The sequence below is a fragment of the Orcinus orca genome, chromosome 11 (genome assembly GCF_937001465.1).
Source record: "Orcinus orca chromosome 11, mOrcOrc1.1, whole genome shotgun sequence".
Classification (NCBI taxonomy): Eukaryota; Metazoa; Chordata; class Mammalia; order Artiodactyla; family Delphinidae; genus Orcinus; species Orcinus orca.
Window position 1 is genome coordinate 80,802,284 of NC_064569.1, and position 18,691 is coordinate 80,820,974.

The 18,691-nt window shown below is 40.7% G+C and overlaps 1 protein-coding gene across 16 annotated transcripts in view; it reads right to left on the reverse strand.

The window, feature by feature from the left end:
- ANKS1B (ankyrin repeat and sterile alpha motif domain containing 1B) overlaps positions 1–18,691 on the reverse strand; it is a 1,164,750-nt gene that overhangs the window by 307,138 nt on the left and 838,921 nt on the right. For all 16 annotated transcript variants that reach the window (XM_033427668.2, XM_033427671.2, XM_033427675.2 and 13 more), the window contains one exon: positions 2,524–2,676. In XM_033427668.2, the coding sequence (XP_033283559.1) occupies positions 2,524–2,676 (153 nt within the window). The remainder of the gene's footprint in view (positions 1–2,523; positions 2,677–18,691) is intronic.

Consider the following 18,691-nt stretch of genomic DNA (forward strand, 5'->3'; position numbering starts at 1 on the left):
CACACCGCAACGAAGAGCAGCCACCGCTTGCCGCAACTAGAGAAAGCCCGCGTATGGCAACAAAGACCCAATGCAGCCAAAAAAAAGAAAAAAAGAGTTACTATGGGTGGACAGACTCTAGGTCCATCCACCTCACTACAAATAACTGGGAGGGAGATGCAAGAGGGAGGGGATATGGAGATATATGTATACATATAGCTGATTCACTTTGTTACACAGCAGAAACTAACACATTGTAAAGCAATTATACTCCAATAAAGATGTTAAAAAAAAAAAAGAACCAAATGGAATTCTAGAACTGAAAAACAAAACAAACAAACAAAAAAGAGTTAGTATGGGTGGAAAAGGCCATTGTTCTGTCCCAGCTCAAGGCTGGTTAGCCCTGTGGGTAGTGATTTAATGCCCTGAGCCTTGGCATTAAACATGGGGCCTTACGGCATCACTGCCCTGCAGTCACTGCAGTCATTCACAAGGCCTGACCACAGTGACTGAACGGGCATCTCTAGGATGCTGGTACACATAGCACTGGGGAAAAGTGTGGGTCCAAGCCCACACCTTAAATGTTAGCCTCAGTACTTGAATTTTGAGAGACATATAGTCTTACTTTAATGATCCTTGCTTCAATGAAAACATTTTATAATATAGTTCTATTGGAATCTGTTCTTTTCAATGAGGGATTACTGGTAATGCTAGTTGAGTGACTCATGTGCTATCTATCCAAAGTATTCATTCTTCAGTGCAGAGCGCTGTTATTCAGCTGTTACATAGAGATATTTCTCATTGACTAGAAAGCAACTTAGTTGGAAGCATGTTTGTTTGATCTGTGGAAGATCCCCCTTTAATAAATGGCTAAGAGTAGCCATAAAATGAGTGTCAAGTTCTCAGTGGAAAACTAAAATCTCCTTGATGCAACTAAAAAGCAATACAGTTTCAGTTGCTTCCACTCAGACTAACAACAAAATTAATCAGAGGCTTTTAGTGAGATAGTGAGTTCCTTCTGAAATAATGAAAGCTTTTGTGAAAGGATAAGAACAGAAAGCTAAGAGTAGCTGATGGCAAATTAGAAGAAGAAGCCAAGAATTTTCTCCATTTGAAGTGATTTTTAGATTAAAGTTTTTATAGATGTTCCAGAAAAGATATTATTTTTAAGACAGACTTTTAAAGCAAAGAATAATTAGTTACTACTAATTAATCATAATTTAAAATAATTAATGACATTCAGTACATAGAGACTGGACTTTTGGAGAGAAAATATCATAAAGACTAGAACAGAGTGCTTTTGAACCAGCAGAAATGTATTCGCTTTGTCTTTCAGTTCATTAATGCTTTTTTTTAGTTACTAGAATATAAAACTTAAGTCTAAGAAATTCTCTGAAAGATTAAATGATTTCTCACTTTTGAAAAGAAATGTTCATGATACCAAATAAAATATGAAGGCATGATAATTAGGCTATCTTTTCATCTCTTTCATTCCTTTATGCCATTAGAAATAAAAGAGCAGTAAAACTAAAATAAGAAAATGATCAGTATCAAAATCAGTTAAACAGGGCTTCCCTGGTGGCGCAGTGGTTAAGAATCCTCCTGCCAATGCAGGGGACATGGATTCGGGCCCTGGTCCGGGAAGATCCCACATGCCTTGGGGCAACTGGGCCCGTGTGCCACAACTACTGAGCCTGTGCTCTAGAGCCGGCGAGCCACAACTACTGAGCCTGTGAGCCACAACTACTGAAGCCTGCGTGCCTAGAGCCTGTGCTCCGCAACGGGAGAGGCCACCGCAGTGAGAGGCCCGTGCGCCACAGCGAGGAGTGGCCCCCGCTTGCTGCAACTGGAGGGAGCCCGCACACAGCAACGGGGACCCAACGCAGCCAAAAATAAAATAAATAAAATAAATAAATTTATAAAGAAAAAAAGCAGTTAAACAGATTTGGTTGATCTCTTTGGGCTCAAATACACGGCAACATATATTGGCCAGTTTTTATAGAAAATCTATGCCAAGTGTATGAATAAAACAAACAATTTAAGATTAGGTATAAGCCCTGGAAAATAAAATGTTGATATTACAGCAGCTTATAAAATAAGAAAAAAGTCCCTTCAAGTTTGGGGTTTATATATGCAGTTAAGGAAGAGAGACAAGGAAACATAACAGAGATAAAAAACTAAAAATGATGACTTTAATCCTTAAAAATGAATAAGAGCAAAGAATAGAATGAGAGCCTATTTGTTATCATGTTCATATCCTAAAGTGACAAAATTTCCTAAAATGGAAAGCCTGAAACTGCTTGGAAGTTTTTCTGAAATAATGTAAAACACCCTGAGAGTCCTCTTAGTTCCCACACCAAAACTTCAAGAGACAATGATTGTAGAGCTTGACTAGAATCAGAGAGACATATATTCAAAACAGAAGGCATACCTGTAAATCCTTGTTGGATGTCCAAAGAGTCACAAAGAAAGGAAAAATTACCCACCTATGGTAGGAATTATCAAGTGTTGAATCGTTAAGGTGTCTTTAAGAGACCAACTTACATTAATAAGTTCAACCTCCCAGATTTTTTTCAACAGGTCCATCGATGTATAGCCATTAATCAGAAAGGCTTTGGTGTAGTCACCTAGTTCAATGGAATCCAGCCACTCAGCAACAGATGTGGGATGGTAGCCATCATGGCCAATGGGTCTCATCTGTAATTAGAAAATCACATTAGGATTAATTTAAGCTGTTTACTTTGTGTTCCAACAGCAGAATGCATCTTGGAAATTTACCTGATATGAAGCAACAGATCTTTCTGGATAAGAAAATAAGTAAACCCAAAATACTTTATGCACAATTCTAAATTATTAATAATTTCACGCTCAATTGGTTTTCAAAAATGCACCCAGAAATTTCCAATTTAGCTGCTAAATCAGCTCCATATTTGAGAGAACTAAATATGTCAAACTTCTGTTGCAGACATTATTGGCATTCTGTTGGACGGAATTTAAAATGATGTCAGTCGAGCAGTTTTAAATTCAGTGCTGAAGGCACAGGGAACTGCACTCCCAAAATGTAGATGATAATTCTCATATGCACAACATCAAAGCATGTGAAAATACTGCATGACTTAAACAACCAAAGGAATTCATGCTTATGCAAGACATGTACTGTAGGTAGTGCAAACATGCTGGAGAAACATACTGCTGTGGTAAGCCAGTAAAGAAGAGGCTTTTGGGTGTTTAAGGACCATGTGTTCTACATAGACCCTACAGTATGTTAGACAAGAATAGAGAACTCGCTGGCAGACAGATTCCTATTTTTTGTCAGCTATATAAAGATTTATTTTTTTACTTTAGGAGAACAAAGAAGTGTGACAGCAACATAATGTTTCTGAGTTTAAATTGGAGTGTGAAAGTAATTTAAGCAAGAGAAACTTCTGGCATTAAAATTTTGTATGGATTATTCTAGTCTTTTGGTTTTTATTTGAAATTTTAGTTGAATTTGCAGTTCTTGGTTTTCGAAGTAACTCACTTCTAAGATGTGTGCTGCTTTGCATGTCCTACCATAACATCTAATACTTCAGTTATTAAGGACAGCTGGCACCTCATCAACTTGATGTGATCCTTCAGTGAAATTCATGATGGGAACAGCAAAACTGGCAAAATACAACATAGATTTTCCTCTTCCTTCAGATTCAAGGAGATAAATATTAACGGAAATCTACATGATTCTGATTTGTGAGCAGAGAGAAGATTAGTCTGGGCATCAGGGATGCAGATGTTAATCTCAAACATGTCAGGCTTTCTGCCACTATGCAGTGTTCTCATTTTTGAGATTCTCCTTACTCCTTTTTCTTGGAGGAGGGTGCAAAGTGTTTATTAGGGATCAACATCTGCAGAAGGAGGGATGAGGAAGCAGAAGAGGGGCCGAACTATGATGGGGCTTGATGGCACCTCTGTGAGCCATTTGGGGAGCTCTGGCACAGTTCAGGCTAGTAGAGTGTCCCGGGCAGGGCGGATATGAACAGGCCTTTGTGATCTGCCTCTCTGTCACTGGATGTTGCTGCCTGGGAGTAGCATGCTCTGGTGAGGGCTCTCTGCCGTGGAGGCAGACCCTGAAGATGCTGATTGCTGGAGGCTGTCTGCTGACCACTCTCCCTGATGCTGGGCAAGTCCTTCCTTGAAGGGAGTTACAGGTGGTACATTGCCATGTCTTCCAGAATACCCGGGATCTCGATGCACCAGATGTTACTACATTTGGCTTTTGCCTTTCACTCTATACCCACTCACTCATTCACATGCACACAACACTTATTTTTTAAATTTTAGGTGAACCATTGGAAAGACATTTCTCCTGAACCATTTGCGGACATCATGAAACTTCATCCCCTGATACTCCAGGAGCATCTCCCAAGAACAAGAACATTCTCCGACACAGTCACAGTATCATCACCCTCAATAAATCTAACATTGATAAAATTACGTTACCTAATATATAGTCCATATTAACATTCCCCAATGTCCCCAAAATGTCATCTGTAGCTGTTTTTTTTTCCTAACCATGATCAATCAAAGGTCAAGGCAATTATATTTTCAAGTATCTCTTCTACCTTTTTTTTTTTCTCTCTTTTCTTCTTCTGGGATGGTATTTACTCCTTTTTTTAAAAAATTTATTTACTTTTTTAAATTTGTGGTACGCGGGCCTCTCACTGTTGTGGCCTCTCCCTTTGCGGAGCACAGGCTCCGGACGCGCAGGCTCAGCAGCCATGGCTCACAGGCCCAGCCGCTCCGCGGTATGTGGGATCTTCCCGGACTGGAGCACGAACCCGTGTCCCCTGCATCGGCAGGCAGACTCTCAACCACTGTGCCACCAGGGAAGCCCTACTCCTTCATTTTTAAGTTCCCTTTTCTCCTTTTCTCTTTCCTACTGCTCTACTCTCCAATCCATTTTCCATTTTGAGGTTGAAATGTCCTCTGTTTTAATATTGCCATGTAATTCATTATTTTGCATTGGGGTCTGAACTACATCAGACTTTTGTATTTCATTCTTACATTGACTGACTCATTTTAGTTACTCATTAAATGTTTGTTCACATAACACTTAACTCAGTGTTTATTACACAGTAGTTACAAATGTAAATGACACCTCAGGAGTTGCAAAATGAAGTTTTGGCAGCAGTTACAAATAACCGGATACTATATATATGTGTAAAACTGGCAACTAGGACCCAAAGCAGAAGCTCAAAGGTATCAAATACTTTCATATTCTACAGAGAATTACAAAAATATTGGGGCCAGGGGCATTCTCCAGGACTTATTAAGAGGTGGTTGAACCAACTCTGCTACCTTGAATAATCACCCCAGCCTTAGGAAACTCCCTGGCTGTCCCAGTTGACACAAGGAAACAACTGGAGAAAGGGGAAGAAGGAAGGAAGAGAGACTCATTAGCTTTGAAATTAATAGCCTGGCAGGGAGGTCTTGCTGTTAGCCATCCAAGAAGCTGATCACCCCAGCAGTGGATACTGGGAACGACCTTAGAGAATCTTGATGAATCAAGCTGGGGTAGAGTCAGATGTCCCACACCAGAGAACTGTGCAGTAGGGTCCCCACAGGTCACCCCAAGCATTCATACTCCATTCCTTTAAGAGAGCAGCCAGCGGCCACCTGCCACACAGAGGTTGCTGGTGATCAGCGTTAGCCAAAGAACAATGACGGGAAACTCACCAGAGCTCTGCAAACCAAACCCAGTCAAGTGTAAGGAAGTATGCCTTTCCCCCAGTCTCTCCTTCTCTAGCACTAGGGAACTTAGAATCAGAAAAGAGAGAGGTACCAGTCCCTTGGCAGAAGCCTGAAATGGGGTAGGGGTGGGGGGAGAAAATAAAACTGGAGGCTTAAATGGATAGGAACTGAATTTTCAATATTTTACGTAACTGGAAAGCTACTGGATATGTCTGAGATAACATTAAAAATAGTAACGAGAGAGTCAATTGAGCTTGGTTGAAGGCAGGACTGGAAAAAAAATGTCACATCAGTTTCTGCAGACTGCTCAGAAATCTGGTTCCTCCTGTGAGGCAAGTTCTCCCAGACCAGCCTTAAGGAGGTGAGAGGGAGGGAAATACTTGGTGGAAAGATGAGAGACGGGGGCAGGGTAGAGAGCAAGCGTGAAGAGAATCTAGGAATGGGTACACTGACATGTGCAGGGGCAGCATTCATCCAGCTGCTCATTTGTTAAACATTTAGCCAGTGCCTATTCTGATAAATGTCGTGGAATAGTAGAGAACAAAACAAGTTATAGTCTCTCCCTCATAGAAATTATAACCCTTATTGAAAAAATATGTGAACAGATGAACAATAAATTATGAAGGCTCTGCATACCTGAAGACAGGAAACCATTAGTGCCAAGTGAAGTTACAAAACTAACTTGACACGTATTTAATGGTATGCAGAATGGTTACTGCGCTGCACAGCAATTACCTTCAAAGCAATTCTTCCATCTGTTCCTTCATTTCTGTTCTTCCTGCCACTACTCTGTTTAGGTTCTTGTTGGTGCTTATAAAAACTAATGCAATAGCCTTCCACTTGGCCTCCTACCTTTGGTCCAGCTTATACCATGATGCTACATCAGTCTGCCAAAAAGGCAGGCTCTTTAAGTCAACCCTTGCACAAAAATCTATAGTGGTTCTTCCTTGATAAAAGCCCAAATGTCCTATTCCAGCATCCTAGGACAACTGAGATCAGGTACAAACTTATCTTTTCAACCTAATTTCACACTACTTGCTATATGTAAACTAATACATATGATTAGACACATGAGTAAACATGTGTTTACATTAGACACATGTCTAAACAGTATGTTAATTTGCTAGCCATTCCATGAACATGAACTGTGTGTTCAAGACACATTCATTTCTTTGCTAATATCATTTTCCATGCTTTTTGCTTTTATTTCTGGAGTGTTTCTCCAGGATTCTTGGCTTCTTGAGCTCTAAGATACAAATTTCCAACCATTTGTAAAGTATCTCACATAGATGTCCTATAGTATCACCAACACAAGCCACTCTTTCAGCTCACAAACTGGCCCTCCTTTTGTGTTTCCCAACTAAGTTAATGGGGAAGCACCACACTATTGCCCACCTAGATGCTTAGGAGTCATCTAGCTTTCCCCATTCTGTTTTACCATCATATCTAATTAGGCCAACAAGTCTTATATATTTGATTTCCAAAATGTCTCTCAATTCAGTTCCTTTCTTCCAAAATGGACTTTGGAATCTGACAATAATATCTACTGCAGTATTGTAAGGATCATATGACATAGGCTATGTGAACTAGTGCAGTGTTTTGAATACATATGTCTTCAGTAACTCTTAGTTCCCTTACCTCCCCAGTGCCCTAAATTAGGCCCATGCTTATTTTGAAACTGTATAATGTTGAGTCCTTTGGCTGCTACTCTTTTCAACTTCCAATCAAAACTCTTCTTTCCTCTCTCACCCCTCCCAACTTCCCTCACTCCTTGTCTTTTCTACTTTGTTTTAGAAAGAGTTTATGACTGCTAGCATCTTTATACTCCCCCTTCCCACAGCTGACAGTTATTTTTCAGAAATATATCTAACCAGGTCCCTCAAGTCGATTGAATTGTTGGTCTCAATTCTTCGCTCTCTTCCTGGATTAGAATTATGCCTCTGTGCCCTTTGCTGAGGGATCTATATTGAACCCTGATGTGGCTGGAGTTACTTCTCCATCCCATTGATGTTGGTCATGTACTTGCTTGGCCAGTGGAACAGGCAGAAGTATCAGTGTGGTGGTTTATAGATGAGGTCTCTGCACTCCTGTGATCTACTCATCCTTTTGAGTCCTATGCTCTATTACAAGAAAAACAATTGTTGACTAGTTGCATAACTGCTGGTCCTAGAAGAAAGATGAAGACTTGTGGGGCAAACCTAAATCTAGCCCGAAGCTTGGAGTCTACCCCAGCTCGCTGGAGTTCAGGTGAGTCCGGCTGAAGTTAGCTGAACCACAGCTGACCCGTGGACTCATGAGTAAGGAAAATAAATATATATACATATATTTTGTTGCTATAAACCACTGATATTTTGACATATAGGGGAAAACTGACTAATAGAGTCACTCTTTTATTTCAAAACCCTTGGTATTTGCATTAGTCTGGGTTCTCCAGAGAAACAGAATCAATAGGCTGTGTATATACACATGCAGAAGCCCCCAAACCTGGCAAGTGTGAAATGTGCAGGGCAGGTTGGAGACTCAGGGAAGAACTGATGCTGCAGCTCAAACCTGAAGGCAGTCTGGAGTCAGAATTCCTTTGTCTTCTTTGGAGGACCTCAGTCTTTTTCTCTGATTGGATAAGTCCATCCACATTATGAAGGGTAATTTGCTTTACTCAAAGTCTAACTGATTGAAATGTTAATTTCATCTAAATAAATACCTTCACAGTGACGTCTAGACTGGTGTTTGACCAAATATCTGGGTACTGTGGCCTAACCAAGTTGACACATAAAATATTCCAAACTCTTTATGAATCCACCAGCAAACGCATCTACATGAGACTGAGAAAGACTAGGGAAGCTAAGTTAACATCAACATCCTACCCACGTTACGTGACTGTCGTCTAGTAAACACCTATGTACTGCATTCTCACTAATCCTCAACAAAGTAATTCTTTATTTTGTGAGTATGATTGTTGGGGCAGAATCCACTGTATTTCCAGTTAACTTCCATACTTTTGCTCATGCTATTCTCTCTGCCAGGGATGCTACTTTCCCCCTGTTCTCTGCTGAAATTCTTTCCATTCTTAAAAGGTCCTGTTCAAATGCCGTCTCTTTTGTGACACCTTCTCCAAAGCTACCCTTACTCCCGAGTCAAAACTAATCATACCTTCTACTAGGTTTCTGTAGTAATTTGCATAAAACTCTATTATAGCTCTATTAAAGTCTCATTTCTATTATAGTTAGAGAGGTGAATGTCTGTCTTCTTCTTTAGACTGTCGACCTCTTGGTGATGAAACAAGGTCTTAGCCACTTTTGTAGTCTCTCACGTGCCCAGCAGAGCATCTCACATATGGCAGGCATTTGCTAAATGTTGATTAAATTAAGTGATTTAATGAACACATGAAGACAAAATGACTAATTTTAGTGGCATCCATTTGTGGGGGAGATTTGTATTTTTTACCACATATTATGAAAATGAGGGCTCTTTTTATGGTCTAACAGTAATGTTTACAACTATTTAAAACTATTAAATACCAAGGACCAATTCCAGGTAGTATGCTGTATCACAAAATGCACTGGGCTTTGTTTCTGTAGCCTGGCAGTCCTGACTCTACTATTAACTATCTGTGTAACTATGGGCAAGTTACTTCACATCTCTAAGCTTCAGTGTTCCCATCTATAAAATAAGGGTGTTAGATCAATGATCTCAAAGTTCCTTTTTAGTTCCTAAGTCTTACAATTCTATAATTTGTATATTAATATCAAATTAGTGTCAGATTTATTTATCCAGTAAAGAGGAAAGAAGCCCAAAGGCAAAGAAAACGGTTACAGGACAAGATAGGACATTTAGATTAAAGGCAGATGACAGCCACACTTCTTTCCTTCAGTGTACCCACACTGAGCACATGACTGCTTTCTCAAATTAGCAGTGTTTAAACTCTCTTTCCAGCAGGCACATCTGGCAGGACAACGCTAGACAGAGACAGCTCCAGGGGCTGCCGGGCCTGCCATACTGCTGAGCATGAATGGTCGTCAGGCACAGTTTGTAATCTGAGAGGCAGAGTGGTGGGCAGGCAGAAGGCATTGTAACAGGGGTTCACAACAAGGCAAAACGATTCAACTAGTTGAATCCCAAAGTCTGGGGTAAACCTAAGTTGGGATAGAAATCAGAGACAGCAGTGAAGAAAGCTTCAGTCTCTGGAAAAATGAGGATATATTGGTACATTTTACCGAAGATCTTCCTTGTTGTTCTTGATGTCTTGCTATTCTGCCCAAATGTACATTGACTTTCCTCCAGGAGCCTCTTAAGGCAAACCTGGCCTCAGAGAGGGCACACTGTTAACATCACAGGCTACACAGCAGGCAGAGATCACTGACCCTAGGACAGTGCTCTGTGGTGTCCTGGGGCTTCAAAGGGGCCAATTATAAGACAGGTGAACAGTCCAGGTTCTGAAACTGCCTGGTCTACTTCAGCTGAATAGCTCATATTTTAAGTCTTTTACACAGGTAAGAAGAGGAAGGAAAGCTTTCTCTACTTTAAAAAGAAATATTTGAAAACCACTGACCTAGAAGAGTTTTCTAAGATTACATGATCACTACAGTTTTATTTTCTTTTAATTTGTTAGTTTTATTGAAATATTCTGGGTTTGTTGTATATGTATGGACATATATATATATATATATAGCCTGTCATTCTCTCTGCCTGACATTCTTATTCTTTCTGCCTGAAACCAGCTTTATCTGCTGAGACAAAGATAATACCTTATAAAGTGATAGAGCCACAAGATAAAAGGTATAGCAAGAGGAAGGCAATAAAGATAGTAAAAGGAAACAAAAGAAGAAAAAATGAAATTACGTTCTAATGGGTTTGGGATTAAATTTAAAAAACAGTTCTCAGTGCCACAAGTTATGAAGCCAGCATTACGATAGTGGCATGGTAATTAGATCAAGAGAATAAGGAAGTCAAAAAAGTCAATAACAAGTGTGGCAGATATTTTTATATCTGAAGGTGTTACAAAATTGAGACAGAGACCCATTGTTGTTCACCCAAAACTGTTCTCTCTTCTTCCATAGTAATGGGGCTTCAATTGAGCTCGTGTCTGCCTAACTAGATTCGAGATACACTAGCTTCTCTTCTGGTTGCTTCCATGAGAATACATTTGAGCCTATGCGATGCCAATGAAAGTGCTGCGTGTAACTTCCAGGTCATCTTTAACCTAAAAGGTTCTTTGCTCTAGAGCTGCTTTTGTTTTTATCTACTCTTGAGCTGAAACATCCGGGTCTGCAGCCCAGCTTCGTCCACATGGGCAAAACAATACTCTAGAGTTTGGGAAATGCTTCTCAAACCTTAATGTACATAAGAATCATGTGTGAGATCTTAACCTGCAGATTCTAATTCAATAGGTTGAAGGCAGACTCTGAGATTCTGCATTTCTGACAAGCTTCCTGGCGATGCTGATGCTGTCAGTCTGTGGATCATACTTTAGAGGATGACAGAGCAACAGATGGAAGGTCCTGGGTCCTCCCACAGTTGCCCAGAGCAGAGTCAACTTGTAAACCTGGACTGCTCACTGTCAGACTATTACGTGGGAGAAATAAGCATTCTGTTCTTTAAACCACTAGGAAGTCTCTATTTTAGTGGCTTAGCCTTTAATAAAAACAGAATTAAAAATTAAATAAGGCAACTTCACGTAGAACATTTAAAGGAAGCCTGTATTTCCACTTGACAGTATGTTGCATTGTCTTTTGTTTTGTGAAGCCATGAGTTTTCATATCTGTTGCCATTAAAAGAAACTTCATTTCTTTTAACTGCCTTTGTTGGTATCTTTCTGGCAATCATGCCACCATCCCTTTGTGACAACTATGCAAGGGATAAGAGGGGGAAATGTAGAAAACCTCAAGTTTCTAGCTTTGACACCTGGGTACATGGTGGTATTAGCAGCTGAGAAAGAAAAGAAAATAGAAGGAAATACACGAATAATTTTGAGACATGAGAAATTAAAGATGTTGGGGAATAGCACATTAAATTTGGGGGAGAAGTCTGAGGGGACTTACAACCTTGGGCAGCAGCAGCAGCACAAGTGGGAATCTTGGCTCTTCCACTCATTAGCTGTATGACCTTGAGTAAACTACTCAACCTTCCTACGCGTCCATTTTCTGATTAGTAATGTGAGAGAGAGAAAGAACCTCTGACGGTTGTCAGGCATTCAGTGAAATAACGCAAGTAGAGTTTAGCCCAGTGCTCAGCACAAAGAAGCACTTGATAAATCTTAGTTATTTTTATCACGTGGGGGAGCTGAAATCCTACATGGATGGGACTGAAGAGGGTATGTATTGATAGTATGGGAAGAGAAGTGGCCTGAGGGAGAATCAACGTTTTCAAAGTGAAGGATAAGAATTATATTCAGGAGACGAAAAAGGGAATAGTCAAGACAACAAGAGAAGTGAGGGAAAAGAAGCTGCAAGGAGGCTGTGGGCAGCAGTGCTGGAATCTGCAGAGGTCTGCTGAGAAGAGGAGGGAGAAGTGCTCGTGGCGTCTGGCAAATAGGTCTCCGCACCTCACTAAGAAGAACCCAGAAGCTGGTCTGTGCTGGGTTGAGGTGTGAGTTAGAGATGAGGATGTAGAAAGTGCAATCTAAATGATTCTGCTGAGGAGTTCGTATGGGAAGAGAAGGAGGGAGAGTGAGTTTTTAGAAATTACAAGGAAAAGGCATGGAAAGGAGTGACAAATGAGGATTCGGGGCTGAGGAAGGTCAGACATACAAAGGAGTAAGAGTCCAAGAGTGCAGTGGAGATCGGGGTGGGGTAGGGGGCTTGCCTTCTGCTCTGGCGATTTTTGCTTGCCTTTCTTAGAAATTATAGCATGAGAGGCATAGTTAGAGATAACTTCGGGGTTAATAATTTCTGTGTTAACAGAAGCTACCTGGCTTGGACTTGGTGAGAGCTGGATTCTTATATGTGAAATACTGGTAAAGGTCCTCATGTGGGCAGGGGCAGCCTTCCGCGTGGCATGCTGCTCCCCGGATACACACAAACCTGACTACCATTTATTGTAAACGTACTGGTACAACAGCCTCGATGTGCCAGGCTCGGGTACTTAAAACTTGCCTATGATGCTGCAATGGACCATGGCTTCTCTCTTCTACCTGGATGTACTCTGTGCTCTCAGACTCCCTGATAGGAGTTTTGTAATACAGACAGCTGACATCGTCGGGTATGTCCCTCTATTCCTGCTTCTTGTTCTAGCCTCTTCTGCTCTGTCCTGCTGCTACCCAAGACCTAGACTAACAGCAGTCCTGAGAATAAACCGGGACAAACAGTGCTAGCAGACAGCATGCTGCCAAGTCCAAACGCAGGTCTATCAAGTAGCGCGAGGATCAGATCTCCCACAGGCTCTGAGACCTGGGCTTAGACATCTCTGTGCTGTTCATCAGTGGCTCTTAAAAGACTGATTGAACATGAAAGAGAAAGGCAGATCCACTGACCATGGAGCCCCAGAAAAAGTCTATTCATCACCATTAAAGCGCTATTGCAGTGTAACTTTGCCGGAGAGATGTCTACGAAATGGATAAGAGTATTGATGACACCACCTAACAATCATATGAGACTTTAAAGAGCCCAAAGGGATTTCATACACATTATCTCATTTGTGAGGGGTTTTAGGTGATCTTTGGGAAAATGCCCTTTATGGAGTCTGAGACTCTGGGTACTCCATGTAATGTTATTCCTTCTGTGGAATTGAAAGGATTAATACACTGTGACTATTGTTAGGAAGCAGAATGTGATAAAGTCTCTGTGTTGTATATATGCAGCAAGGGAGGGAGACACGTAACATATACAAATCTGTTGCTTGAAGCCCCTTTGTTTGCAATTAGACTCTCTTATGGAGACAATTTCTGTAAAAGAATGGGGAGAAACTTAAACCCTCAGAGGCAAGTGAGTTATGTTTGGATGTCACTATGGACTTACAAATTGCAGATAATAGTAACCGCTCTAATTTTTCCCACCACCAACTGAGCCTTGCCGACTTTGTGTCCTTGAATGTTTAGACAATTGAAGACTCCCAGCTTTAGGAATAGGGCAGGAGCGTGAAGAGGTGATACCTGGATATTACTTGGCACTACATTTTGGGGGAATAAAGGGAAAGTGAAGCGCTTTGGACTGGGTACTATCTCTTAATGCCCTGTGATTTCTATTTCGCGAATAAAAGAAATAAACTAAGGTCTAGCCATGAGAGGGCCTGAGGTATCCCTTATTTTGACAAGTCTTAGACTGTGACGTGAAGTCATGGACAAATAGTGCATAGATAAGAAATGTTTTTAAGACACATGGTGATCAACTTCCAATAACACAGTATGGTTGATTGGTGATCAAAATAGAAGCACTAGCCAGACTAGTCAACCCTCTAGCCATCAGGGTTAGGGATTAACCCTTTGATAAAAGGCACTGGACTGACCACAAGTTAAAGGAGTGAAGCTGCCAAAACAGACAAGTTCTATAAACTGTGGTAGAAAAAAAAATGACCATAACAACAGTAACAACCATAAAACAATCTCTTTATCGCTTTGCAAACAGTGTGAGCAGACTGCCAATCAGGCTTCTTCTATGCACACATAGAGTAACTGCTCTCTGGAGCATCACCTGAGAACCTGGCAGTTATCTGCCTGGTAAGATCTGTGGGGATGTAGATGAAAGGACCGACAGAGCCACTACGCAGTACACATATAAACACTGGGGTTGAATGATTTTATTGTACTTCTCTCTGAAGCTTTTGGTAAAAGGTGTGTTTTTAAAAATTCAATACAAGTACATGCTTTTGCCATCTTTTCATTTCTAAAATCCTTGTTGAGATCATATTGACCCTAGAGCCCTCTGTTAAATATCACTATTTGTTTTGATTTATTTCCTTGTTGCAAATCTCTTTTATGAAACAAGGGCTCAGATTAAAGATGAAGCGGATTTATTGCAACTAGAATAAGGTGCTGAGCAATGCTCACCATCATTCACATTTTCAAGCTCCACCACTGATATGAACTATGTTTAGAAAAAGACAAAGGATCCCTTTTTTTTACCTCTGACAGTACATGTTTTCTGACATTCATGTAGCTTATATAGTGCACTGATAGTAGCATTTTCAATGCTACTATCAGTCAGGAAAATTGTTTGTAAGTTATTAGTCTCAACTAAAAAACAATTTCCCAAACTTGAGTCTTCAGAAGATAATGAATGTTCTGAATACCAATTCTGTTTATTTGATATTTAAAAACCATGTCCTTTCTCAGAGCCTCTAGGTATGTGCATAATAACACCACCCACTGAAGTACTTCAAACAGATAAATGTACCATAAAACCAAAGTTAGCAGTATACAAATGAATAACTTATATTCTGCTTGGGTAGGGAAGTATAAAAGATATCATACAAATGGTGGCAAAAAATTAGTATAGGAGTTACAAAATTGAGGACCTACAACCCATCTATCTATCCATCTGTCCATCCATCCATCCATCCATCCATCCATCCAACCATCCACCCATCTACTCATTCATTCATTCATTCGTTCACTCAACAAATATATAGGGCATGTCTACTATATTCTAGGCACTGTTCTGGATGCATCAGTGAATACAACATATAAAGGTGTCAGCCATTGTGGAGTTTACACTCTAACTGGGGAGACAGAAAATAATTAACATAATAAATAGCATAATAAATAGGGAAGTTATGTCCGAAAGTGATAATTGCTGTGACAACAGAAAGTACAAGAGGAGGTCTGGGAGTGCTGGAGGTTCTGTGGGGACAGGAGGAAATGTGGTATTCAATAGGGTGGTTAGGGGACATCTTATTCAGAAGGCAAGACTTGAACAAAGATTTAAAGAGGGCAAATTTGCTTTGTTGGCAACTAGGGGGAGAGGATTCCAAATAGAGGGAATAGGTAGAGCAAAGGCTCTCAGGAAGGAGTGAGCCTGGTGTCCATTCAAGGAATAACAAAGAAACCAGGGGGGTTGAAGCAGCTTGTGCAGGCAGAGAGAGGCGGGGAACAGGTCAGAGAGGCAATCAGGGGCCAGATAAGGTAAAGCTTTGAAGGCCTTGTAAGGAGTTCGGCTTTCATTCTGTGGGAAACAGGGAGCCAGTGCAAGAATTTGCACAGAGCAGTGACATGATTTGGCTTATATTTCAGCAGGATCACTCTGGCTGCTGTGTTAAGAAGTGCATAGGGAAGCAAGGGTAGGAGCAGAGAGGCCTGTTCAGAGGCTCTGGAAGTAAGTCAGGAGAAGCAGGGCTAGTGGCTTGGACAGGGTGCTAGAGGAGAGGTGGTAAGAAATCGTCAGATTCCAGTTGATTTCCTGAGACACAAAATAAAGTGTTCCTTGTTCTCTGATGTGGAATGGGAATCTGTCAGCTTGATGGCTGCATCTGTGTGGCATGGAGCTCATCTTGAACAGCACTGTGTTCATCTGTCAAGCATGGGGATATACAGAATATATATGTGCAATATATATGGCAGGATTGGTCTTGCATGGGTCTGTTTTCAATGAGCAATCCAGCATCCTCAAAAGACTCTTCTGCTTAAAGAAGGTGGCCAAGGCATATGTATTTGATTAATAGAACAAGAGATACATGTTCGAGGAGATGGGTGATTATGCATGGATTTCAGGATCTGGCACTCTTAATGGGCCCTGGCTTAGCTCCCAGGGACCATGGCTTAAGAAGAAGAAGCTTCAATACAAAATCTACATCACAAAACATTTCTGGGACTTGGGAACAAAAGGAATCAGCAGAATTGGCACCAGCAACTTCATCAGCAAGCAGGGATGGTGCCATATCACAGATATTAGTGCCCTGAACATTGGGCACCAGCAGTTGGTGATGGTGCCCACACTGGCAGGCTGCAGTGACATTGGCAGAACAGTCAGTTGGCAGTGGCAAAAGTGCCCTTGATGGGAAGATACTGGGCACTGTAGCCAGTAGCACAGACATTAGTACCTTTGCCTCACTGGGCACCTGCAAGCTCTGAAGCAGGCTTTGGCAGTCACTACTAGAGATTTGGTACACTCAGTGGGTATTAACAGCACTGAGAGCACTTTTGGTAAGTTCTGGTGGCACTGTTTCAAGATTTGGTGACAGGAGCCATCAACCACAATAAGCTAGAGAGGCAGAGAAGGGCAGATGCCAGTCAGCAAGTGGTCTGGTTAATGGTGCACATATGACTTGAGAGACCCAGAATGAATCATTAGGAAAAATTTCAGTAAGGTCTAGAATATGCAGAGAAGTGTAACCTCATTTTGAAGCCCTGCCTGGAATTCTTGAGAACCCCTTTTATATCTATAATGAGGGAATAATCTAAGAACTATTCCACCACCATTGGATGGAATAAAGTATAGCTTGGCTCTTAGGAAAATGTTTCCAGTTTCATAGTCTGGTGTTGTTTGTTTGTTTGTTTTGTTTGTTTTTGGTCAGCTCAGAATTTTTAGTTACCTCAGACATCAAACTAAGAATTTTCAGCTTGACTTATGTGAATCCCCAGTAGAGAATCAGCTCTTAACAATAGTTTTAGTAGTAATTATTTATTTAATTCAACAAGAATTTTTAAGCACAAAATTTATATGTAACATCATTCTAGGTACTGTAAAAATGTAAAAGGGTCTAAGGTTTTTCCTTCCAGGAATATGCGATTTTCTGTGTATATATTTGAAATATATACAAATATAAGAAAATTAACTGCCAAAGTTTTTACAAGTTCCAGAAAAGAAACAAAACTTGAGTGCATTGGAGAAATTTGGGAGGAGTTTCTTCCATAGTTTCTCTTGGGGTTAATACATAGGGAAGTAAGTGAATGCCTGTGTGAGTGGGTGTGTGTGTGTGTGTGTGTGTGTGTGTGTGTGTGTGTGTATGAAAGTGAGCAAGAGAGAGACAGAGAGAAACAGAGTGACAGAGACAGACAGAATGGATGAATACGGGCATCCATTTCTCCCTACTGTCTCTAGACCTAGCCGGAACACAGGCAGCATCTTCTCTCTGGAGTGATTCCCTTAATGAACTATTTGCTAAACATACTTATTAATTCCTTGAGATTAAACTCAAGCATCAGGTACCTACCCAGAAAACTTTCCCTGACCTCCGTACTTAGTTCTTCCCTCCTCTTGGAGCATTCTTTTTCGCATAGTAGTTTAGTTTTCGACATATCTATCTCTGTCTAAAGAGCAGATAGGACTCCTTGAGGCAGGAACCAGGTCTTATCCATTTTTTCATACCTATCTCTGAACCTAGCATAGGGCCAAAATGAACTATCTGATTGAATGGATGGATGAATCAGAGATTCACTGACGATCAACTGGGCATGTGGGTATCTGCAGACATTATGCATCTGGAGTTGCCCTAGCTCTCTGTCATCTGGCTCCAATCCTACCAGAAATGCTAGTCTTTGAGATGTAAGGTCAACCGTTACTCCGTGTTTACATCAGTAGCACTTAGAAAAGTATTCAGTTGAAAGTGGACACCATAAAGGTTGGTAGGTGATAATGTAATTGAGTCCCCGGGGAAAGGCAGGGAAATCAATCTTCTCTACACTTACTGCAAAAATCTCTTGTACATTTGTGGAGAAAATTTCACATTCAACAATTTCTATAATACATTTACCTATTAGTATTAGAAAACTGTAAATACAATTCTTTCCCACAAAGCAGTGGCCTCCAAGTAGACAAGGAGTTGAGGGTTAAAACTGATGATGCACCGAATAAAAAGCTTTTAACCTGCTATGACTCTGTGATTCATAAATTATAGCCTTAAAATCATTTAAAGTGTTATCTATTTAGCACTTATGCCACCATGAATTCACAGAACAAGTAAAGGTAAAATGTATTTTCTCTTGAAGACATGAAAGAAGGAATCTGGCAGGTTACTGAGTACTCATTTCCTCTGATAAGAGCAGTCATTACCTGTTAACTAAAAACAAAACAAAACAAACAAACAAAAAAGCAAGCTGAACATCTTTTTACTAAAA